The sequence below is a fragment of the Schistocerca piceifrons genome, chromosome 3 (assembly GCF_021461385.2).
Source record: "Schistocerca piceifrons isolate TAMUIC-IGC-003096 chromosome 3, iqSchPice1.1, whole genome shotgun sequence".
Classification (NCBI taxonomy): domain Eukaryota; kingdom Metazoa; phylum Arthropoda; class Insecta; order Orthoptera; family Acrididae; genus Schistocerca; species Schistocerca piceifrons.
Window position 1 is genome coordinate 500792602 of NC_060140.1, and position 26326 is coordinate 500818927.

At 40.8% G+C, this 26326-nt stretch overlaps 1 protein-coding gene across 1 annotated transcript in view; it reads left to right on the forward strand.

Moving 5' to 3' along the window:
- Positions 1 to 7074: 7074 nt before the first annotated feature.
- The window catches only part of LOC124787787 (tetraspanin-33-like), a 75362-nt gene continuing 56110 nt past the window's right edge, over positions 7075 to 26326 (forward strand). Inside the window, exons 1-3 of the mRNA XM_047254690.1 lie at positions 7075 to 7557; positions 7666 to 7869; positions 17796 to 17969. Coding sequence (XP_047110646.1) covers positions 7471 to 7557; positions 7666 to 7869; positions 17796 to 17969 — 465 coding nt within the window. The 5' untranslated portion in view covers positions 7075 to 7470. The remainder of the gene's footprint in view (positions 7558 to 7665; positions 7870 to 17795; positions 17970 to 26326) is intronic.

The following is a 26326-nucleotide window of genomic DNA, read 5'->3' on the forward strand; positions in this document are numbered from 1 at the left end:
ATTTCACTGTAAGACACAACAGAATAGCTCAATCACTGATAACCTTAAAGGTACCTGGATACCATTAATGACTAGAGAACAATGACAATATCCTTACACATCAAAACGTTGATAAAAAAAGCCATCAAACGACATAGAGACGTGATGCAGAATCTTCAGAACCAAAATACATAGCATGCACTAATAAATGAAAAATAGGCACCAGCAAATTAAGGCTAGTCTAATACTTGCACGGATCTAATACAGTTTGCCTAAAATATTCGCAGAATAGAAATAACAAAATACACTTGATGTACTTACTATGTGATATACACTCCTGGAAATTGAAATAAGAACACCGTGAATTCATTGTCCCAGGAAGGGGAAACTTTATTGACACATTCCTGGGGTCAGATACATCACATGATCACACTGACAGAACCACAGGCACGTAGACACAGGCAACAGAGCATGTACAATGTCGGCACTAGTACAGTGTATATCCACCTTTCGCAGCAATGCAGGCTGCTATTCTCCCATGGAGACGATCGTAGAGATGCTGGATGTAGTCCTGTGGAACGGCTTGCCATGCCATTTCCACCTGGCGCCTCAGTTGGACCAGCGTTCGTGCTGGACGTGCAGACCGAGTGAGACGACGCTTCATCCAGTCCCAAACATGCTCAATGGGGGACAGATCCGGAGATCTTGCTGGCCAGGGTAGTTGACTTACACCTTCTAGAGCACGTTGGGTGGCACGGGATACATGCGGACGTGCATTGTCCTGTTGGAACAGCAAGTTCCCTTGCCGGTCTAGGAATGGTAGAACGATGGGTTCGATGACGGTTTGGATGTACCGTGCACTATTCAGTGTCCCCTCGACGATCACCAGTGGTGTACGGCCAGTGTAGGAGATCGCTCCCCACACCATGATGCCGGGTGTTGGCCCTGTGTGCCTTGGTCGTATGCAGTCCTGATTGTGGCGCTCACCTGCACGGCGCCAAACACGCATACGACCATCATTGGCACCAAGGCAGAAGCGACTCTCATCGCTGAAGACGACACGTCTCCATTCGTCCCTCCATTCACGCCTGTCGCGACACCACTGGAGGCGGGCTGCACGATGTTGGGGCGTGAGCGGAAGACGGCCTAACGGTGTGCGGGACCGTAGCCCAGCTTCATGGAGACGGTTGCGAATGGTCCTCGCCGATACCCCAGGAGCAACAGTGTCCCTAATTTGCTGGGAAGTGGCGGTGCGGTCCCCTACGGCACTGCGTAGGATCCTACGGTCTTGACGTGCATCCGTGCGTCGCTGCGGTCCGGTCCCAGGTCGACGGGCACGTGCACCTTCCGCCGACCACTGGCGACAACATCGATGTACTGTGGAGACCTCACGCCCCACGTGTTGAGCAATTCGGCAGTACGTCCACCCGGCCTCCCGCATGCCCACTATACGCCCTCGCTCAAAGTCCGTCAACTGCACATACGGTTCACGTCCACGCTGTCGCGGCATGCTACCAGTGTTAAAGACTGCGATGGAGCTCCGTATGCCACGGCAAACTGGGGGACACTGACGGCGGCGGTGCACAAATGCTGCGCAGCTAGCGCCATTCGACGGCCAACACCGCGGTTCCTGGTGTGTCCGCTGTGCCGTGCGTGTGATCATTGCTTGTACAGCCCTCTCGCAGTGTCCGGAGCAAGTATGGTGGGTCTGACACACCGGTGTCAATGTGTTCTTTTTTCCATTTCCAGGAGTGTATTATAAGAGAAAATGTTAGTCTGCCCACAGAATCTCCCAAGGAACAAAGACTGAACAGTGTCTGCCAAATTATGCAATATCGTGCAGTGCACGAGACTGTGACACTTATCAGAGACTGGACCTACCCACAGTCCACCCCCCCCCCCCCCTTAAGACACCATGTTAACTTTAAATTTCGCAACAGAATCGCTATCTTGAAATGCCCTAACCTAGAATCATTAGGTGGAAAATTGCAATGATCCTAGTGTATAAATATCCGTCAGTCAACATAATAAATGCGTGAATTGAAGGAACTATTTGTGCTTCAAATAAAAATGCAAATAAAATGTAAATCAAACATTTATTATATTAAACAATTACAAAGAATTAGCTTCAACATTCTGTGAAAAACAAAGTTAATTACTTTGTGGAGGGATGGCTACTGCATGCCAGCTGCACATTCAATCATTAATCCTATATATTCCAAAGATTAATTTGGAAACTCCAGAGGTTGACTGAACATCAAACGATACTGAGGAATGAATTGAGTTTAGCGGAACTGTGGCATTTGTACGGTTCCTATCGAAACATTAACACCCATCTAGTGAGCCATGCTGCTGCATGCTCTTACCAGTTTGCTGTGAAGGTAAGTTAGAAGACTGTAATCATAGTGCAGAACCAGAATCTCACTCATTAGTACTTGGACACCTCGAACCAATGACCTGTCTCCATCCACAATCGAACCAAGAGTGTCGATTTTTACTTCACTAGCTCCCCACTCAGCAGTTTGCGCCAATCTGGCCACAAACGCCGATCAAGAGAAATGTTACTCTTTTCTGCCAATAGCATGTCAATACCACATTTAACAAATCCCCACACCAGAATGCCATCAGTCACGGGTCAATCAGAGTACATCTTCCTCATTAGTTTGTTCTGGAAATTCCCATCTGACATCAGCCAGCAGTGGGAGAATCAGAGTGTAGTTTACCTCATTACCAAGACTTGTACTTTTCCGACATAAATTGTGGTGTCCCAACAAGTACTTGAAACTGTTACTCTCGACCATCTTAAGAGGCAATTCGTGCCATAGGACTCTAACCCCAACTTAGTGAAAAGGACTAATAGGTTCTATGAGCTTCTGTCAGTAGCCACTTGACATTCGCAAGGCAGCACAAACCTTTGAGTGACCATGACATACTGCTGCATTCATAGCAGTTTTCAGACCGTGCTTATCTCACGTATTTGCAAACTAGAACTGTTACCCTTTTTACCTATGACCACTGAAATTTTATAAGATACATTTCTCCATAATAAATGAACTTAATGAGACTTTAAGTAGATGCAGCTAAAGTGTCCTGCCTATCGTCAGTCGTGACAAGAGCCAGATAAATTTAGTATAATTGGAGTAAGGCAAGCTAGACGTCTTGTAACCTTCCACTGTTAACGGAAAATCATTGCAAGTTCTACCTGCGATGGCTGTTTCGCAACACACAGAGTCCAGTCTGGCATTTGATTTGGATCCACCAGGATTTGGAGGTGGGTCATTGCTGTGAACTAGTACTGTTACCAATGGTTTCCTCGTGAATAAACCGTTTGAGTTGTTGTTCCAGTGTCTGTGACAGGTGCTGGAGATGCAGAGTTTGGCCATGTCATACTAATTTTTTGCAATGTGAAAAATAAGTAACTAATCAAATCAACCTCCTCACATATGTGGCTTAGGAGAGTGATCAGTTTAGCAGTGTCATCTGTTATTCCATACGTGGCCATGATGCATTCAGTGGCAGCACACTGTGTAGTGAATCAGCACAAAACGGTGGATGCTTCAATGTCGAATAAAAAGTAGATGAGTAATCCCAATCTTGTAGGTATGGTGTAGCCCAGAGTCCGAGCAGAAGAAGCATGTGAAAAACCGGCATGGTAGGCACAGCAGCAGTGTTGTTAGCTAAAGTTTGCTTGGCTGTACAGTCTGTTGTGATGTGGGCAGTGGAATTGTAGACATGCTCAAAGCATTAGGTGCAGGATACGCAGGCGAGAAAAACAGATCAGGACAGTGCAGTCTGTTATGCAGAAAACACTAGAAAAGTCACGAGGCGGTAGGAACACCATGCACACTCGACAAAACATGTGTCTGACGCCTTTGTTCAGGTGGGAGTGTAGAAATATGCGACTTTGTAGGTGTGACACACTCACGTGCAGAAAATGGATCAGAACATTCCACAGCCTGAGGTGTGGAAATACCGAAAATGTCAGGGGTACAGTAGATGCACCATGCACAACTGACAATCAGTTTGTTTGACGCCATTGTTTAGGTATGAGGTCGACATTGTTCACCATCGAGACATGGCACTGCTGCATTCCATCCTCGATTTTAGGCACAGTCTGATGAGAGGCACGCTGTTCCGTGGTGTTGTAGCATGGCGTGTAACATGAAGTAACAGGGAAGTCGCTGTCTATTCACGATAATTGCACAAAAATGGCTGCATTATTACTGTTTATTTATTGGCGCGGTGTTACAGCGAGAAAATGCAGTCAGACATGGTCGTCGCAGGTCACCAACGTGGTTCTTTTCCACAGTGGTTGTTAAACAACGTAATTAATACACATACAGCTGGTATAAATAACGATTTATTACCGAGCTATAGGGCACGTACCAAGTCAGAGAACACCAAAAAGAGTCCACACAGAACACTGCTGTGGGAACCAAAGAGGTAGTTTTACTTCACAGCAGCGATGTTATTAGCTGAGTTCCCACATGCCTAAGAGGTGTGGGGTGCGGTCCCTCATGGCCCCTTAGTATGGGTGCTCTTACATGATAGAAAACGCTGTTTTTCCTTGATAAATATATCATCAAACTAGCTCTTGTCCACGATTATGTAAAAAACTGCATGTGAATACCTAGTCAATAAATTTACCCTGATATGCACAGCATGTTAGTGAACTTGGGTGCAGTAAGGATACCCAGTTCTTTCAAGAAGAACAGTGAGACGGCCTATTAATTCTACCTGTTATTCTCATGCCATTTTTCTGCAGTTTGGAAACTGTGTCCACGTATTGTAACTCTGATACCTAGAAAGCAATCCCATATGTAAGAATTGGGTGTGTGTAGCAACAGCATGTCACTGTTAAGACACTGGTATGATAGAACCTTCGACCATAGATATTGGTAGACTGGTCATGACGTATATTTCGTGGCACCAACATCTCTACTGCTATACCACGTGACTATTGGCAAAACAATGGTGGTATCCTGTTGTGCTTATGGTTGTACCGAGCGTTTTGTGAAGGGAAGTAACATTAAATTTCACGTGTAAGTATTATTAGTATAATTTAGCGGCATTTCTTGAATACTGATAAACTATTGTGTGTATCATATCCTTACCCAGAACGCCACAGTTACGTAAATTGGCGGATTGAAGTGGTGTGTGTGTTTCCAGGCGCACATTGCAATTGTATATATTTCTTGAAATGGTAATCTACAAAGCTGCTTTTTCTCTTTTGTATAGGTTTCCAAAGGATGATGGGCGCAGGCAGATGTGGATACAGGCAGTGAAACGAAAAGATTTCAAGCCTTCTGCGCACACATGCATCTGTTCGAAGCACTTTGAAGAATATATATATATATATATATATATATAAACAAAGATGATGTGACTTACCAAACGAAAGCGCTGGCATGTCGATAGACACACATAATTCAAGCTTTCGCAACCAACGGTTGCTTCGTCACGAAAGAGGGAAAGAGAGGAAAAGACGAAAGGATGTGGGTTTTAAGGGAGAGGGTAAGGAGTCATTCCAATCCCGGGAGTGGAAAGACTTACCTTAGGGGGGAAAAAAGGACAGGTATACACTCGCACACACATATCCATCCGCAGATACACACCTATATATATATATATATATATATATATATTGTGTGTGAGAGAGAGAGAGACAGATTTATTACCAATAACCCTTCCCACTCCAAAAGCAATGGCAATGTGCATTGCTACTACATAAGAAGAAAGGATGATTTTTACTATCCTGGATTAAATCTGACTTTGGTACAAAAAGGGGTGAATTACACTGGTATTATTTTAAAGAATAATTTGCAAAAACAAGTTAGGGGTTTGATTTCTCATCAGGGTTTAGTTTTATTTTGTACTTCTCAGTTACAAAACATACGAATATCAGAAACAAATACTGAATACCATTTGCAAAAAGGTAGTTGTATGGCCTATGTTAGTTTCCAGATAATAAGCTGTAATGTATGGGATAAATAATATGCTGCTACAAAAATCTTTGGTCATTTACCAAAAAGCATTAAAAGTCTGACAGATAGCCAACCAGCATTTAAAATCAAACTAAAAGAATGTATGAATGACAGCTCCTACTCAGTAGACGATTTTTTAGATATAAATAAGTGATTGGAAGAATTGTCATGTAATGATAGGTCTACCTTTCATTAAACTGACACATCATTGTGAAGTATCGTGTTCATGATCTGTGGTACAAGTATTCATGTAAGTAGGTACTGATTTTGTAGATATCTTATTTGATACATCTACGAAACAAACTGTTTAAACCAAAAAAGAGCTTTCAAATGAAACTGCTTTACGTTTAGTGGGTGAACGACACAATTGAGTTCGTTACATTCGATGTGAACACGTGTGTTTACGTTACAGGTTTCGTTGTTTATGCCGATTTATGAAGTCTATAACACTTTCAAAAACCAAGGCACTAAAACACACACACGCAATATTAACATTTTATGCAGTGCATAATGCGTATTGTTAGTAGAGAATGCATCTCATAATTGGTAACACTGAAATATTCGCGGCGAATATATTGCCGAACATCGAAAGTGTTTCAGCAGTTCACAAAGTTCATTGTGAAGTAATGGCTGTAAAACTAAATTTGTACAGTGGTTACGCAATAATTTATCACTTCTAGCTGTGTTTACATAAGCTACATTTAATGTGGTGAAGTTAGCAGGAAATCCACTGAGAAATACTGGAAGTGAAATCAGGAATCAGAATGCTGCCTTGAACTCCCGCCGACGCTCTGCCAACAGTCACGTGATTCTATGTTGCAGCCACGCCAGATGTATAGCCGCTGCACTGCTTGCCCAGTCTATTAGTATCTATGGTCGAAGGATAGAACCCTAAGATTATAATATTCTGATGACATTCGTTTTGCCAGTATGCTTATGCAGAATATTAATTCCATGATAATTGACAATCAACATTCAGTTGTTTATCCTTAATCTGTTGCTAGCACTGACTACCACACTGGAACAGAGTTCATTATCACTGCCCCCATGAGACACCATTGTTAATGAAGTTAATTCTCGTGAATTACGACTGACGATACTACACCGAAAACAATGGCATGGGACAGGCCATCTTTGACATTATAAAACGAGTAGGCGGATCATCTTTCATCGTCCCTGAATGGATATCCAGTTCGCGCTTATCGAACTCCAAAAAGTAAGCTGTACTGTTGCCGCGAGTTGTCTTTGACAGTAACCACGGAGTTCGAAAACTCTACGATCATGGAGGTGCTTCCATGTCTACGATAGCAACAGCTTCTAAATCACCACTACTAATGTTAGTATCGCTGGTTTTGTTATGTGTCATCGGAACAGTGGGAGGCAACATCCTGTCAAGATAGAAGAGTGTGTCTTGATTTGTTTGTTCTCGTTAAATGCTGGAAAATTGTTTGACTCACTCATTATGTGTCATTCCTAAACGCAAGTAGGTTTCATCTAATCTAACAAAATGCACAGACGCAGGACGAGAAACAACTTCACTTACGTTAGTTCGTGCGTGAAGTACATGATATTCTTACTGAATTTCGTTTTTTGGGTAAGGCAGTTAACAAATAAAATTCAGCTGCATTTTCGATAATGTTTTTTTTCTGCTTGCATGGAAATTTCAAAAATGCAATTTGTACACCAGTATCATTTTTTTCAGCTTTTTGGAGGTCTTTTGATTGGAGTTGGTCTGTACGCCTTTGTTGATAAATGGCAAGCAACAGGTCTTATTAAAGTTGAAACAATATACGATGTTGTTTTAAATATATCTCTTGTTATGGTCATCGCTGGCGGAGTCATTTTCATAGTGAGCTTTGCTGGGTGTGTTGGAGCTCTACGGGAGAACACTTGCCTTTTAAAATTCGTAAGTACACTACAGTGTATAAATTTGTTTCTTCGACGGTGTATCTGCGTGTGTCTGTGTTACATACAACCAAAAATTTTGTTCACTTGGAAGGTTTTGTGTAGCTGTAAACATGGCAACATACACTAGAATGTACTGTCTTAATTGTACCTTTACATCCAGCATAAAGCATCAAATAGGGGGGGGGGGTGTATTACGAATATAAGCAGAGATGGCAACATATCTTTTTGTTTCTGTATAGAGCCTCAGTTTATTTTTGAAATTATGCAGAAGTATCGTGCATGATCTGCCAGAATTCACTTAACTGTCACTGAAGCCCTTGTTCGTGGTAATCATCGTGAGAAGGGTACTCGTTTCTACATAGCAGCATGCAGTAATTATGGAGATTCTGAATCTGATTTCCTTGAAAACACTGAAGTTACAACCGGCTAGATTTTATAAATACATAAAGGACTCATCAGTTTAGTAGTAGAGGGAAGTATGGAAGTTAAAAATTGTAGAGGTATAACAAGAGATGAATACAGCAAGCAGTTTGAAATGGCTATAGGCTGCAGTATTAATTCAGAGATGAACAGGTGTCTACGGGATAGCCTAGTGTGAAGAGCTTTTTTAGACCAGTCTTTGGATTGAAGACTGTTACAAATTCCTTCCTGCGTTGTTGTTGCACCCTATTTGAGTCTATCAATGAAATCACTTCTTTTTAACTAGACAGGTTTAGCACTGAGTGTAATGATATTAGCACACTGGAGTCATATATGGGAGAAGTGGATCTAAAACCCCCATCAACATGTTAGATGTGGTTTCTTAAATCAATTACAGTGATTGCTAGGCCCTTCCCCTGCCTTCACCATTCCAGTGTTATGTTTTTGTTTCTAATTTGGTTGTTAGTTGGATGTGAGACCCTGATCTATTGTCTTAGAGAGGAAGAAAATTAAACACAGAATGAATACATGAAGTATTCAACAAAACACGTGAAGGTAGGAATCTCCATTAGTTTATAAATGTAGGACAAGTATTTCTGCAACAGGATTGGTTCTTTAATTTTTAACGTATTGGTCAGTCATTAAACTTTTCACTTGCTGTTATAGCAAGAACTCCCACTTATAGGCCTATTTGTTGCAATTTTTTCTTTCCGTTTTGTGGCATGTAATTTGGAGTGCCCAAATGTTAAGAACTCGTATGTTAATATTTATAATTAGTACAGGCTGTGTTCAGTTTCCTTCTCACGTATTGGGGATGTGAATAAGTTGGTCCCAAGGGTTACTCGTTAGTATGACAAATTAACATGAGAGAAAATGTAGTTTCATGTGTCAAGGTGGAAATGTTTCATTGTTTAAAGATGAAAGATAAATGTTTCTGTATGTGTTATTACCATTTATCTGAATGAGGTTAACAAGAAACTTGCATTCTGGAGAGATGGGATCAAATACCCATCCTGCCTTCTGTATTAAAAATTTTGTGAGTTTTCAATCACTTCACTTAAATACATGTGACAGTCCACAACATAATTTCTTTGAGTACAAAGTTCATCTGATATAGTCTTTTGTCCCCAACAGTGTGACGAGATATATCGAACAGAATGACCTCCTTCGTGCCAACCAGTATGGATTCCGAAAATGTTGATCATGTGAATCCCAACTCACGTTTTTCTCACATGACATCTTGAAAATAGTGGATCAAAGCAGTCAGATGGATGCAGTCTTTCTTGACTTCTAAAAGGGATTAGATTCATTACTACACAACGTTTATTACAAAAGTATGATCTTGTAGGGTACCAAGTGAGATTTGTGACTTGACTGGATTGAGAATTTCTTGATGGGGAGGACACAATACATGTGTTATCTCAGACAGGTTAATTGATGTATAATGAAGTAACTTCAGTTGCAGCTCAGGGAAGTGTTGGGACCCACGCAGTGTGTTTTGTGTGTTAAGGACCTACTAGACAATATTCATGGTAACCACAGACTTTCTGCAGATGGTGCAGTTGTCTTATAAAATAAAAAAGAGCTGCACAAATTTATCAGTCGGCTAAAAAATTTGAAGGTGGTGCAAAGATGGGCAACTTTCTTTATATGTTTATTGTACCACTTATTGTAGCAATTTTCCAGGAAGACTCGTCAAAGGTTTCTTAGTTTTGGTGGTAGGTTTTTGGTGTCTGCGGTGACTTTTGGCACAATGGCCGAAGATGTTCAGAACATCATATTTTTGTACCAGATGGTGTGACTAAGATCATGCAGATACATGAAGAATAATGGGGAGGACCACAGGGCTCCAACAACAGTCATCATTAGAAGACTCTGTTAGTAAGAACCTCCTCCAGCAGGTGCCGACACCACCAACCCTTCATGGGCTACCAAAGCTACGAAATAAATTACATAATGTAGTTTTATAAGTGTCTGAAAATTTTCAAAACTGTCTGATTCCTCATGTAATTGTACAATGAAATAAGAGAAAGATTGTTTTGAACTAAGATAGGCCTACTGTCCTGAAAGTGTTTTAAAACAGTACTGTTTAGTTTGACTACAATTAACGATAACAGTACTAGTTTATCACAGCACTCACGAGTGTTCGAGATTTCACAATACAAACAGGTATTTTTACAATTGATGAAAGATTACACAGAAGCGATGAGAACAGTAAAATATGCAAATCTAGAACATTAAATCAGCACATTGTCTTGTGCACAAAGTCTCACACAAAGGAAAATTTCTAAATGTTAGTAGCATTGATAATTACCTAAACAAAACTGAAGGTGCAAGGGGAGGGGATGGGTATAGCAGGTTGATGAGAGGTGAAGAAATATACTGAGAGTAACAGTGTACACGGGGCTCAATATGGTGTACCAAATGCAGATTTTCACTGCAGTGGTCACTTAGTTTTATTGGCAAATGAATATTGGCACAATAAATGGCAAAAAAAGTGACATTATGAAGGAGTTATGCAAATTGGTCACGAATTTATATTTTTACAGATATTGACAAGAAAAGCAAAATTATAAACTTTGATGTTCGATAGATGAATGTGTGACGCTGCAGCGCAATTCCGCCATGTAGCTGGCAAGGATAGTAAACAGTGGACATGTCGATACCAGGGCATAGTCTTTGTGAATTTCATTCTGTTAGACAGTAACTATGCCTCACAGACAGGCACATGGACAATATATGCTGATGTCAGTATTTGGGACATGATGTAGCTATACTCAGAAATGCTGATTGGAGGAATCAGCAAATTGCTTGACAATTGAATAGGAGTAATGCCATTCTTCGACAAAGTTGACTGGAATGGGTGTCCCACTGTTGAACACAGTATCAAGAAGAAAGTGGCAACCTAGAGAGACGACAGAATGTGAGGACTGAGAAGTCATTACAAAAGCACTTGGAGCACCAGATTCATCATCACCGTTGATCTCACATGCAACTGGTGCTTCAGTGACCACAAGAACCATTAATATGCACCTCACAGAAGAGGGCTGACCTCACGGCACCCCGTACGCTGACTGCCATTGACATCTGTGCACCAACAAACCTGTTGACAGTGGTGTTGGGCACATTCAGCCTGGTGTCTCATTGACTGGAGTGAAATTGTCTTCATAGAACATTTGGAGCATTATGCGCAGGATTCTCCAAACAGCTTGTGATTTTGATGATCTAATGTGCCATTTGGACAGAATTTGGCACAATATCCCTCAAAAGGACATCCAACAAATCCATCAGTCATTGCCAAGTCGAATAACTGCTTGCATAAAGGCCAGAGTTGGAGCAATGCGTTACTGATTTGTGAAGCTCTCTCTCTTGAATAAGTCATCCAATTTTTCTGAAACTGCACTCATTTGTTTGCCTGTACATGTACATTGCATTTACGTATTTCTTTCCCATTTGGATAATTGCATTGCAGTGCATCTGCTTTTTTTTAAATTTTTTTATTTATTTAATTTTTTTACTGTATGTGCATTTGATAAGTATTCTAATATTCCAACCATTGTCAACAATATTTAGAAACAGTTTCTATCTGCAGTTCTGTCTCTTAATCTTGTGATGGTAATAGATCCAGTGGAGGTGTTATGCTAATTATACTTGTGAGCAATTGAATTACACAAACCTACCAAATATACCCTCAAACATCTTGAGTGAGTTGGTAACACATTCTGCCATGGCCTTCACATAGCACAAAAAGCATTGGGAACCATTTTTCTCTGTGATCTTTCAATAGCTCATAGATATAGGTCAGAATTGTCCCAAGATAGCTGGATGAAGGAGAAGGGGAGGGGGGAGATAACATAGGAAACAATATTAATAAAATCTTCTTGAGCTTCCAGCCACATCAAGTGGTTGAAATGTGACAAGCTTTTGACTGAGCTCTCCTTGAATATAGTTGGTAAATGACTGCTGTGTCACTGTGGTCTTTCCATTATGTAGTCATGCTGCAGGCTGTGACATTATTGGTGCTCGCTTCTTTGCCCAATGTTGTAATGCTTCATCCCATGTCCAATGTGGCTGCTTCAATGTTGCAATGGCTGGGTCCCGGGTTGTGCTAAGATGCAAACTACTGACGTGGGTGGAGATGTTCTCAGATATTTTTGTTTCTGTAGATTCTTTTATAATACTATTTCCAAATCCATTTGCCCCCATAATGACAGATGAATATAATGCAGTGTACATTTTCTACAACACGCTATACAAGGACTCATTTTTCAGCATAGCATAATTGTTGCTCCATAGTGCATACTGTTTTCTTGACATAGTAGCAGCCACATTGATTTGGTATCTTGTGAACTCCAGGCATTCTGAGCCCTGGATCATCCTTCACAGGCTTCATGAGCTGTTGTGTTTTTGCTGGGGGCCTGAACACTGATGAAATGTTGCGTTCCTTCAGGAGACAGCTACTCTTCCCAACATTCTGCCACAGAAAGGCAAAAATTGCAAGTTTCTTGCTGTCTTTTTCAGTGGCAGTTTTCTTGCACATCTTGGCAGGCGTAGCCTGTGATACTGGGCGTTGAAGTTTGCCATTTTCACAAATGACTCTTCAGAAGTGTGTCAGTTCTGTTGACAGGTTTTTGGCATCTGAGATGACTTTGGCATGATGGATGAGGGTGTTCAGAACACCACATTTTTGTGCTGGATGGTGGTGGCTGAGAGCATGCAAATACTGATCCATGTGTATATGTTCCTGTAGACTCCATGGCTAGGTGCCGTTGGTTTTTTAGTGAAATGATGTAGTTTTGAATGCTATTCAGGTGTTATGAGTTATAGTTCTTTACATGAGATGATAAATGTGTAGTCAACATATCAATGAAAGCAATTTGGCTTTGTTGGAGCTAGGTTGAAGATGATGTCGTCAGATTTATTCATGAAAAGGTTAGCTACGCATGGAGCTAACAGACTCCCATTGCCACACTGAAATACTAGTTCACCATAAAGAAAATACAATGATGTCAGTGTGTGCTTAAACAGTCCCACAATTGTACTGTCAAGGAATTGGGAGAGGAGATCTACACAGTATTCCAGGAACACACGTAAATAGGGAGAACACATCAAAGTTGACCATTATATTACCTTCCTCAAGATGTAAGTACTAAATTCTGTTGATAAAATTGTAGGTGTTTCTCATGAGATGCACACAGCAACACACATACTGTGTAAGGAGGCTGGCCAGATGTTTTGCCAGTGTTGAAGTTGGTGATCCAGTGGGATTTACAATGGTATGAAGATGTGAACAGGTTTTGTAGAGCTTAGGTAGCCCATGAAGCATAGGTGGTCTCAGCACCTGCAGGAGCAAGTTGGTAATAACAGCCTCTTCCAGTGATGACTGTTTTAGGAGCACTGTTGTCTTTCTCATTATTCTTGGTATATCTACGTTATATTGTTATTTTTAGTGTATTTTATGGTTTTGTAGACAAGATTATCATAAATTCTTGGTTTTCAAATGATATATTGAAATGCCCATTGAAACTAAAATCACCTTGTGCGTGTTTTGTCATATGTCTGTAAAGATCTGTGGCAGATTTCTTGTTGCGTGCTCTTTGAGTATATTGAAAGTTGCTTATTTGCAGGGTAATTCACCACCTATCTCACCAGTGTCTCTCCAGCTCCATGTTGATGTAATGTAGCTGAAACTTTCTATAGTAATTAGAATGACTAGAGAGAGTAATATTTATGTTTGAGTCTCACTTAGTTATTTATCAAAGATGAGCACCCATTTATTTTTTGCTTGAATACAACTTTTACTCTTACTATTGAGTTGTAGTACATTATATTCACAATTATAAGTTCCCTCTATCTTTATCAGAGTAAGAACAAAATCAGAGTCCTTATTACATTCAACAACAGAGATAACACAATGATAATGTTCACTTTTCTTATGCAAGGAGTAATGTCTTTGGTTCCTACAATGCAGTACAGTATCTGATACAGTTATTGTCACAATAAAATGTAATATTACAGCATGCTCTTAGCCACTACTATCTGGAACAAAAATGTGCCATTCTGAACACCCACATACATCATGCTAAAGTTGTCTCAGATGCCAAAAACGTGCCACTAGAACTAAGCTACCACTGGAGAATCTTCCTGGAAAAGGACTGCAATCATTACAACATACCACAGGTATCTTCTCATAAGACGCAATGGAAAAACACTATTGAAAAAGGGAGCAAGGAACTTGTGTTTTTGCCTTTCTGTGGCAGTGTTGGGAAAGATTAGCCAGCTCTTGAACAGATACAACATTTCGTGTGTGTAAAGGCCCCCAGCAAAAATACAACAGCTCATGAGACTGATCTAAGGTTCAAATGCCTGGAGTGTACAAGATACACTGTCACTGCGGATGCTCTTATGCTGGGCAAATAGTATGCACTGTGGAGCAACATTTATACTACCCTGAAAAAGTGAGCTATCACAGACAAAGCTGGGCACGCTACCAACACTGCCCCTCCCCAGCTCTCAGGGAAAGGAAAAAAATACAGAAATGCAGGGTATTCGGATGTTTTTCTTTCAAGAAAATGATTTAAAAGTCAGTATTACATTGGTTTTTAACATTGTCAAATATGATTTTTTATGGCTACTGACAAGCTGTCAGTCATTTTCCAAAATATTAAGAATATACCATATACCCAGGTCTAGCCCCTCTCCCACCTCCTATCCCACCCCACCCACACCCTTTTAAAAAAAAGGCAAATAACCTTCCTTTACCCTTGACAAATCAGTCTTCTGCTCCATCTCCAATGAACTTGTCAGGAGGATGTTGTGTAACTTTCTTCAGTCTTCCTCTCCACATGGCAGCCAAAAGTAAAGGAAAGCAAGGAAAGAAGATGCTGAAAACACAATACTATGGAAGAGGCTACTTGACGAGTGCACTCAACCATCGTGAGGCAAACTGAGGAGCTAGTTGATTGAGAAGTAGGGGCTCTGGTCTCATGAACTGACATATGGCTGGGAGGGCAGTGTGCTGACCACATGCCCCTTCATATCGGCATCCAGTGATGCCTGTTGGCTGAAGATGACACGGCAGCTGGCCAGTACCGTTGGGCCTTCCAAGACCTGTTCAGACGGAGTTTAATTGTAGTTTTTTAGTAATTCATGACAACAGTTGAAGAGAATGAATGAGTGTAGAATCATCACGTAGAAACTTGTGCCTCCTTGAAATAAATACCTCTGTAAGAATGGCTATTGCCTAGCAAAATAAGGTAACTTAATGTTGCTGTACATGAAATTTTAATTTTGGTGAGAGAGATTCTAGCACTTTCTGTATTACCCTTATATAAGAGTAGTTTGTGTGCACTTGAGTGATTCAGTGGGGTTAAGTGCTATAGATTTGATTTTCTGGGGTGCGATCCCTGGTCGGTTCCAAATTTTTATCACTTTCTTCTCCCTGGCCAGTGATATGTTGATGTGTAGCATGCTATGTTACTCTTTCGGTCAGAGTCCATATTAAACTATACAGTTCAGATGTTGAAGGAAGATAAGAAAATACAGTTTCCAGTAGGACTGTGCTTTCTAAATTAATGTGGTGTTCAAATCAACCTCCAGGTGATGACAGCTTTATCCTTTTTATGATGTTACCGTAGTTGTAATTGATTGACTGACACATTGGTTTGGTGTATGTTTCTGAATCCATAATAAATTATTTAAGATTTTTTTTATGGCTGTATCTTAATTGCAATGAGCAATCAGCTAATTTGGACTAACATATAATTTTTAAATGAGCATCTCATTATGTATTTATGAATTGTGTGTGTAATTCTCTCTCACTATTTGTTTGCTGTCTAGTGTGTGTGTTTGTGTGTGTGTGTGTGTGTGTGTGTGTGTGTGTGTGTGTGTGTGTTTTAGAGAGAAGTAGGAACAAGTGTTCATGTGATAGCTCATGACTAGTTGGGATAATTTTAAGGAAACCCACGGAAGGTGGACTGCAGGACTTGAAACCAGGGACATACAATTACCAAGTACAAGAAGGCTGCAAACATGTTCAACGAACAATTTTATCAATAAAATGAATTACAATGACAGACATAAAATGTACTAACAATTTCCAAGCATGGGTAACATGTTACACAAGTAGACAACGCCCACCCAAAATATAGGAAGGGTAACAAGTCATGCCACTGATTGTGGCTGTTGGAAAGCCTTCAACACTGTATAAACCTTAATAAAAACAAAAGTTAAGCAATAAAATACACAATCCCCCAAACTACAGGCAAAGCAGGGAAAGCATTCAATTTAAATGGGGCTCCCAACTGGTACACATCAGCAGAAACATTTATAATAACCGATAATAAAAGTACCGTTGCCCAAATACAAAATAAGTTGGGGGGAGTGTGCAATTCAGATGTGACTCCCAACAAGTACATGCCAGCAGAGACTTTTAATAAATATACAATTGCCCAAAATACAGGGTAAGCTGAAAAGTACAGCAGATGGCCATCACAGCCAACAAGGAATAAGCAGGCAAATTTCACAATGTGTGGAGGTAGCTAATGACTGTGGATCAAAGTAAAGGTTCAACAGTTTATATTGATACGTAAAAGGCCTTAAAAGTTAATGAGCTCCATAAATAACAATAAGGGTGCAAGGTTTAAATGAGTAGTTAGAGCTGGTATAGTGAGGAAGAACTTAAGGCTTGCAGAACGCACTTTAAACCTCAAGAGGTTACTTCTAGCAATATCAAGCACCCCAAACAAATAGAAAACAACATTTAACTCCACTCAGATGTGAAGCAGCCATGACTTCCAGGATTCCAGCCCTGGTTGTTATTGCCTCCAACCCATACAGACAGTCTTCGAGGTGCTGTAAAATTTAAGTAGGCTGGGAGCTTGTTGATCAGGTTGCATGTGATGTCGGCAGCTCTTACCACAACTCGCCACTACCAGTCCTTAAGTAAGTAAGCAAGCCAGGCTTGCCACCTGTCCTCGAGCCAACTGACTGTACCATGACCCGCTAAACACATGCTTCAACCAAAAACCCTAGCTCGTGACGTTCGATTGGCAACCTAAGTAGTTAGTTGCGTGAGCAGCATGCTGTGCCGCCAAAATTAAAGCTGCTGTGGCTCAACATAAAAAGGATTTCAGTTTGTTAGCTAATTCAGCCATTCTGATTTGTGTTTCCATTGTTTTTTCTGTATAATTCCAGTGAATGCCAAGATGACAATAGTTATTCTTGTACAGTAGTTGTTTCTCACTTTTTCGTACCTCAGTTGAATATCTAGTTAGTCCTATATTTTCTACAAAAAATACGGGGCACATCTTGTGTAATATGATCATGTCATTGATATAAAGATAAAGAAGAATAAAGTTTAAAATATTGAAAATTATATTTGATGCATACTTTCTTAAGATTATTGAAGACTTGCATAGCATGAATGTCAGAATATTTGAATCATGTCTTACTGCTGAGTTACACAGACGAGAAGTTAATATTTTCTTGTTATTCATTTTCCAGTACTCCCTGTGTCTACTCGTCTTTTTCCTTCTAGAAATGGCGATTGCTATTATGGGTTTTGTGTTCCCTCACACCATGCAGTCTGTTTTGGAAGAATCTTTTACAGATAAAATAATTCACACCTACAGGGAGGATGCAGATCTACAGAATTTAATTGACTTTGCACAACAGGAGGTGAGTGACGTTAGTTTGTACTTTCTTATCTTTTTATTTTTATTTTTTTAGCAGTGCTTTAGAAGAAGCTAGTAGACAAGTAGACGGGAAAAAGGAACAGTGAATATACAAACATAGTGTTATATATAAAAACAAAGATGAGGTGACTTACCGAACAAAAGCGCTGGCAGGTCGATAGACACACAAACAAACACAAACATACACACAAAGTTCAAGCTTTCGCAACAAACTGTTGCCTCATCAGGAAAGAGGGAAGGAGAGGGGAAGACGAAAGGAAGTGGGTTTTAAGGGAGAGGGTAAGGAGTCATTCCAATCCCGGGAGCGGAAAGACTTACCTTAGGGGGAAAAAAGGACAGGTATACACTCGCACACACGCACATATCCATCCACACATACAGACACAAGCAGACATATTTAAATATGTCCGCTCCCGGGATTGGAATGACTCCTTACCCTCTCCCTTAAAACCCACTTCCTTTCGTCTTCCCCTCTCCTTTCCTCTTTCCTGATGAGGCAACAGTTTGTTGCGAAAGCTTGAACTTTGTGTGTATGTTTGTGTTTGTTTGTGTGTCTATCGACCTGCCAGCGCTTTTGTTCGGTAAGTCACCTCATCTTTGTTTTTATATATAATTTTTCCCACTTGGAATGTTTCCTTCCATTATATTGATATCAAACATAGTGTTAACTGTACAACAGAAGCTTCCAAGAACCCCAATGATTCATGAAACAGTATGTGCTTTGTATTAGCTTCATAAATTTTTTATTGTGCCGGGTGGCAGTGGTGATACACTGAACTGCTATTTAGGAAGGGGGGGGGGGGGGGGAGATCTCTCACTGTGTTTTGTGAGAGACACACTCTACAGAAATCTTCACTGGTTTTGCAAAGGTTTTTATACTTTGCATAGTATGCTGAACAACAGAGAGGAAAGGAATTACCACTTTGCAAGACAAAAATCCTGGACGAGCCCCCAATTGCGGGCTTTCAAATAAAAAAATGTGGCTCTCAACTATCTACTCTCAGACTTAGAGTAGAAATATTAAAAGTTGTGGCTGGTTTCATTGTCTAGGAGCTGGGATTCATAGTTGCCGCATTACGTGCCAAATACTGCTGAGTCTACAGTATACAAATGAATAAACACATGAATCAAATGGTCGAAGGTTCATATCACTCAACAAATGTGAATTTTGAATGTAACATAGAAATTTATAAAAGAAAGACTACAATTAAATGAAATCTGCAGGAACTATTTTAACGACTTTAAATGATGAGTATGGTAGCAGAAGTACCTTTAAGAATGCCATTTATTACTGCAAAACACTTATTGGTGTCGATGGTCCAGCAATTAAAATATAAGTTGAACAACAGGGATACAATATATTCCTAATTCACATAATTAGTTACGAGCAACAACATAGCTCGTGAGATATTCACTTCTAAATACATACTATGTCTTCACTGCAGAAACCATGGAAATGTCACAAGTGCACAAGTTGCCACTATGAAATATTTCTATCTCCCGCGGCCATTTGCAAACTGCTCAACACTCTCGAAGAATTTCCTGTGCCCGTCTGTAGTGCGTTCCTGTCCAGTACTCCTCGTGTCCTGTGTGCACCCAATCCTCCTCCCCCACTTTCCATCCAGTCTCTCCATTGACTTTGGTAGTCGCCTATTGTAGTAACGAGCGCTGTGATTGGCTCGAGCACTCCCACAATGTCACCAAGCCAGTGCACACTCATAAACATATTGAAACAAATGCAAAATACTGCATTTACATTTAAATAACTTGAAATTAAATAAATATTCCTACAGCTGAACCTTAAACACGCTCTAACACACGTAATTAAATACATATACAGATTTAAAAAACATATATCACAGGAATATAAACAAAAGTAGGCCAGCAGCCTAATGCCTCTCTGCTTTCTTCATGAATAGTATATATCGGATATAAACAAAGACATTGATGAATAAATATATTTATAAGCACGCTGCTACCGTTTTTTTGTGTAACTGTGGAGTACTTATTGCCTGACGTGATCAATAGTAATCGTCCACTTTGACCTCCAATAACTCGTGTACTATTAAAGTTACATGCCTGTAATTCATACCAGTTTAGGTTCACACTAATAGCTTTCTAAAGACATGTCGATCAGCAAAATCAGATGAACCATTTAGATTTTGGAAACTCATTGCTAGGTGTTACTTGTATAATTTACAGTCAGATACTAAATTTAAACTAATAAAGATATTGAAAATCTGATTACACCATCAGAATCATCATGCAAATAATGGCAATGTACAGGTTTCTTTTTAAGGTATCATGATTCCTCTGGCTATTATTAATTTCTACATGAGCTGTGAAATGTCTGTCATTATGGTTTCACAAAGTCCGCCATCTTTGGCACTCCCGGCATACAAGTCTCTTTCATTGACACAAAGAACAGTCCTCGTCACAGCACGAACATGCAATTCCCAGCCACGCGGTCAGTCTGGATCACGTGCTGGTGCTACCCCACTTGCTCCCGCTACTGTTCAGCACCATGTGGTTGCTGACGAGCCCCGGCTTGCAGAGCTGCCCGTCCGGCCATGCCAACTCTGAACTTAGAATATTTGCAGGGTGCCACAACTCACCTGTTATCTCACTCACCTCCACTTATATTAACATTCTGACTTGCCAGATTGTTCAGAAGTAACACCCTTCAGTTCATACAAGTACATATAAAACAAATTACAAAGGACAGAATTAAATGGTTAAAACACCAGGCCAATGGTGTTTACAAAATTTTTGTAGTGGTATGGGAGCAGCATGAATTTTGAAATAAACTTAAACTAACACAAATTATGAACGAAACTGCATATTAAATAATGCCTGCATTTCAGTTATGCTTAAACAATCTTTTGGACAAGGCACCTTCTTGCACTAATTCTTCCGTCGCACAACACACGCTCACACGATTTTAGCACGAAGGATTGATCAACTCGCATCAGTCTTTTGACCAAGTGCCTCGCAGAAATTGTGTCTGCCTCTGAATTCCGCGCCCCACCGTTGATCGTGACATATCTGTCTACAACGAAAACCAAAAGTAGAAACATGTCAACAAACCATTTCCCAAACCCTTGCTAAAGATTCCCACCAGCGGAAAACAATACTTTAGGAATAAAGTCAAAAGGCAAATGATTGAATCACAGTAAGCTCAAATTCCCACAAGTTCTATTTAATTGACTTTAATGAAACCTTCCTACTTCCCCGCACCAAAAACTGCATCCACAAACAATTACAATTTTAAAATCCTTCAAATTGACCACTAAATTCTTTGCCACACTCTTATACAAAGCATGTAAATCAACACGTATTTTACTTAATCCACAAGGTCCCCGACCTCCACGCACCCTCAGTGCCTAAACTTCCCCCTCTTGCACATGTACAGTGCCACAATAAACTAACAAATTACCAGTGAATCCCCAAGTAAAACATACAAAATCGTCCCTCCAAAATTACTACCACTAATTACAAATAACAGCTTTTCATTTCTCCCCTTTCTCTATGTACAGCCTCAACTCTGCCACGTTTCTTAGACCCAAAGGTTTTCCTGAGACAGGGTATTTTAAACGGTATGCATTTGGGTGAGGGCACTCTGCACAACAAATGGTCCATAGTATAACTCAAATAATTTCTTAATCTCTCCGTCCACTTCATTGGAATGCTCTTTGGTGCTTACAAGCACTTTGTCCCCCACTTTGCACTTCATCGGATTGTATCACCCATCGTGTCCTTTTCCTTTGAGCGGCTAACTTTTTAATGTGGGCCGTTACTACCTGCTCTCTTTCAGCAGCCAGTTCAGCTCTTCGTGGCGGGAATTTTACTGTTTCTGTGGGTAAGAACTTTGGTTTCACCCCAGTCATGACTTCCAAAGGTGAGTACCCCGTATCCTTACTTTTTATGCTGTTGAGTACATCCTCAAACGCGCTCACGTACTGCACCCCCTTGGAATGACAATTGCTGACATACATCCTATATAAATGTCCCACTTCCCGCATATAGTGTTCACGTGGGTTGCTCACCAGGTGGTAGCCGGATACATGGATATGTTGCACACCCTGGTCATTAAAGAACGTGTTCCAATCATTCAAAGTAAACTGTGAGCTGTTGTCAGACAACAGCCTTACTGGTTTACAATATTCTTGAAAAAATCCTTCTCCATTTTGGAGATCAGAGTTTTAGTATTCGCTCTCCATATCGGATATAGTTTAATGAACTTAGAGAACATGTCCACCACAACAAAGATATACTTCATGCTGCCACATCCTGTGGGTAGTGGGTCAAAATTGTCCACAGCCAGTAACTCACTGACTTTAGTGGGTACAATGTTTTGCATTTCCCCTTGTTGAGCAGTCGTGCAGTGTTTGACCCGTTGCCAACAGTCGCACGCCATCAGCTGCACGCGGACCCATCTGGCCAGGTTATTTATTCCTCGACGATTTCAGTGCACTTTTCGGTCCTGTAACAGCCATGACTTAAATGGACGTAGTCTATTAACTGTTCCACATACCTATTGGGAAAACAGTCTCTATTTGTCCGTCTCTTCATCTTTCCACCGGAATAACACTCCCTTGTGTATCTTAAAACATTTGAGTACTTTCTCGTATCCCTTGCTGTCGAAATTCACCTTAATGTGTTTCCGTTCAGGATCGCCGCTTTGTGCTTGCCGCATATCTTTGCACATTGCACAAATTTCTTTCTGCTCCGCTACCCCCTTCATGTACAGTAGCTTAAATTCGTTCGGCTCCTCCTTTCCATTGTCTTCTGCTCCCGCTGGTAATCTGGACAGAGCATTGGCAACACAATTTTCTGTACCCTTGATGTAGTGGATTTCGTATTCAGATTGCTGCATGTACATTGACCAACGCATGAAGCGGTCGTTCAGTATCCTGCAGTCCTGCAGGTAACTCAGTGCCTTGTAGTCTGACAACACTGTCACTTTTCTGCCCTCTAAATACATGTGGAATATGTTAAATCTGTGCACAATCACGAACATCTCCTTCTCCAATATGCTGCATCCCCGTTTGTGTTTATTTAGCATGCTGCTGGAGAATGCCACACTATGGTGTACAATTTTTCCATTGACTAGCTTTTCCTGAAATAGCTCACAACCTATTCCATAGTCCAAACTGTCCGACGCTAAACAGAAAGGGAGATTTGTATCTGGGTACTACAATACCTTACTATTGCAAAAGTTATCCTTCATACCCTGGAATTCCGTTTCACATTCCTCGGTCCACCTCCAAGCTGCATTTTTCTTCAACAGTTTGCCTAAATTTGGAATATTCATTCCTTCTTTCCCCAAGAATTTTCTGTAGAAACCACACAAGCCCAAGTATGACTTCAGTTGTTTCCTACTTTTGGGTCTATTACATTCGGCAATGGACTTTAATTTTTCAGAACTAGGTAAAATTTCTTCCGAAGTAAGGATATGCCTCAGAAATTGAATTTCTGCTCAAACAAACTCACATTTCGTTACCTTTAAAGTCATTCCACATCATCTCAGAGCCGTGAGTACCTCCTCCAAAATTCGACAATGCTATTCCATGTTTCTGTAGAGATCAATATATCATCTACGTATATCACGAGTTTGCTCATTAGACTCTCCTCCAGGACAGAACTCAACGCTCTTACAAAAACTGCCACAGAAATTGTAAGTCCGAATGGTGCTACTCTAAAAGGAAAGAAGTGTACAGCCTGCTTTCCTCTACCAACGGGTTCTGCCAAAATCCCGATGTCAGATCAACACTGGACATTAAATTGATATTTTTAAAATTCTGCAGCAGTTCCTCCATATCGCCAGGCTGGTGTAATTCCCTTATAATTACTTAATTTTTCTTGCATCTAATACAATTCTGACCGAGTTATCATGTTTTTAACAATAACGATAGGAGTGCAGTAATCACTCCTACATTGTTTGACTATACCCCAATCCAACATTTGTTTTAATCGACCTCTGATGGCATCCCAATCAGCTAAAGGTATTACATACGGTTTGCACTTTATTGGTTCGTGAGGTTTCACCTTCATAGAGTACTTGAAATCGGTAAGTTTACCAGGTCGATCAGAGAATAAATCCTAGTAGTGGTACAACAACCCACACAATCTTTCTTTCCCCCTTCTGATATACCCTTGACTGCATCAATCACTTCCTTAGTTCTGTTATGCATATCGCCTTCCTCACTCCAACCCTCAGTAATTATGGCATGAGCAAGATGTTTGTAATATGAGGGGTCCATTTTTGTTTGTCATCTAAGGTTACCCCTAGGTATTTCACTATCCCCTTCACCGTTAGTTTCATCGAAGAGCTTTAGATACCAACGTGAATGTTGGATATGCTTCTTCGTGAATGGTACCACAACAGTCTTCTTGGGATTAACCCTTATATCCTGATTAATGCACCAGTCTTGCACAATGTCCAATGCCCTTGTGCCATATTCCTAACTGTGTCAGTAAATTTGCCAAGTATTACTATGACAAGGTCACCTGCGTATACTTGACGAAAGCATTGTCTGGAACTTAGTTCCTCAATGAGTTTGTTTCCCACTAGATTCCACAATAAAGGGGACAAAACTCCTTGTGGACAACCTCTAGTGATGTTAACTGCCATCTTTTCATTCATCATGGTAGCCTCTACCTTCCTTCCACTGATCATGGCCCTAGCCCACCTACATCTTGTGGTCCATAGGTCATGCACCTCTGCTGCCCTAACCGTGGAATCGAAGGTTGTGTTACTGAAGGCCTCCTCGACGTCCAGGAAGGTGCAAAGGGCTGTTTCTGGAAAGTGAAGTGCTTTCTCCACCCTCCCGAATTGGAGAGCTGCCTCGCGTGATTTACCTGGTTAATATGTGTTGCTTTGAATGTAGAGGAGCCCTAATTAGCCTCCTCTCCCCAACATGTACATTAACCAGTTTTTTCAATGTTTTAAGAATGGAGGAGGACAGACTGATTGGTTTCATATCCTTGGCCTTGGTACGATCAATTCTCCCTGGCTTTGGAATAAAAACAACCTTCACTGCCCTCCAGGATTCGGGAATGATTTCTGCTGCTAGGCTAACCCTGAATAACCTGCATAGGACTCATATGAGATTCTCTCCTGCTTGTTGCAGGAGAACTGGAAAGATTCCATCTGGGCCAGGTGACTTGAACAATTGGAATGTTCCCACCGCCCATTGGATTTTATTGAAGTTGACACACTCTGTGGCTGATTCCCAGTCCTCTCTTCAAGTGCCTGAGAACCATTGTCTCTCAGGGATTGCATTCTGCCCTATTTTATCTGCCAGAGCATATTGAGGAAAGTGACTTTTGAGGAGCAGTTCCAGCGTCTCATGTGATGTCTTTGTATATTCCCCATCCTCCTTCCTCAACATACCTCCTGGATTAGTTGGACTCTAGTGACGATTTTGTGAAGTGTGGCTTGAGCAGTGGTGCCCTCCACTTCCTCACAGAATGTGTTCCAGGATGCCTCCTTTGCTTGTCTTCATTGCAAGTTTTAAGTTGACAAGGGCCTCGCGATATTTTTTCCATTGTCCTTTATGTCTTGTAAGGTTAAGCAGTATTTGTATCTGTTTTGTGTTTACTAGGTGACAGCCTCTGCTACTTCCTCAAACTCTACTGGATTCCTTATCGAGGTTTTAACTTTCGATAAGCCTAAGTCAAGATCCCTCCAATATGCCTCCCAGTCTGTTTTCCTGGGATTCTTATAGGCCATTGTCTGTCTGATTCCCATTTCAACCATGAATTTAATATACACATGGTCCGATGAAGATTGCTCTAACACCACATGCCATTGTTTGACATAGCTGCCCATCATCATGGAACCAAAGGTTATGTCAATTACTTCTTCCCTTCTACTATTCCTGAATGTAGGTTCATCACCCCTATTCAGGACCTCCAAGTTGTTAGACAAGAGAAATTCAAGAAGATACTCACCTGTTGGTGTCCTTCCTGCCCCACACTAGGTTGTAGACACTGGCATCACATCCAACCAACAGTTGGTCGCCTTGCTGATGGCGAATTTCTGTCAGTCTCTTCTCCAAAGGAGGAGGAGAGCTGTCTTCGTAAGGAAAGTGCACTGAGGCCAAAACAATTTCCCTCATGTTGCTGCATCCTGATGGTCACCAGGCCCCTGGAGCAGAAATCCATCATTGGCATGAAAGAAATTCCATTTCGTACATAGATGCATGTTCTGGAGTTTCTTAGATTTCTAGCATAAATCAGCTTACCTCCAGTGCCACCAAGGCCCAATACGCCCCCTTTATATAAGTAGGATTCTTATATCAGGGCCACTTCCACTTCCTGTCTCCTCAGGCAACA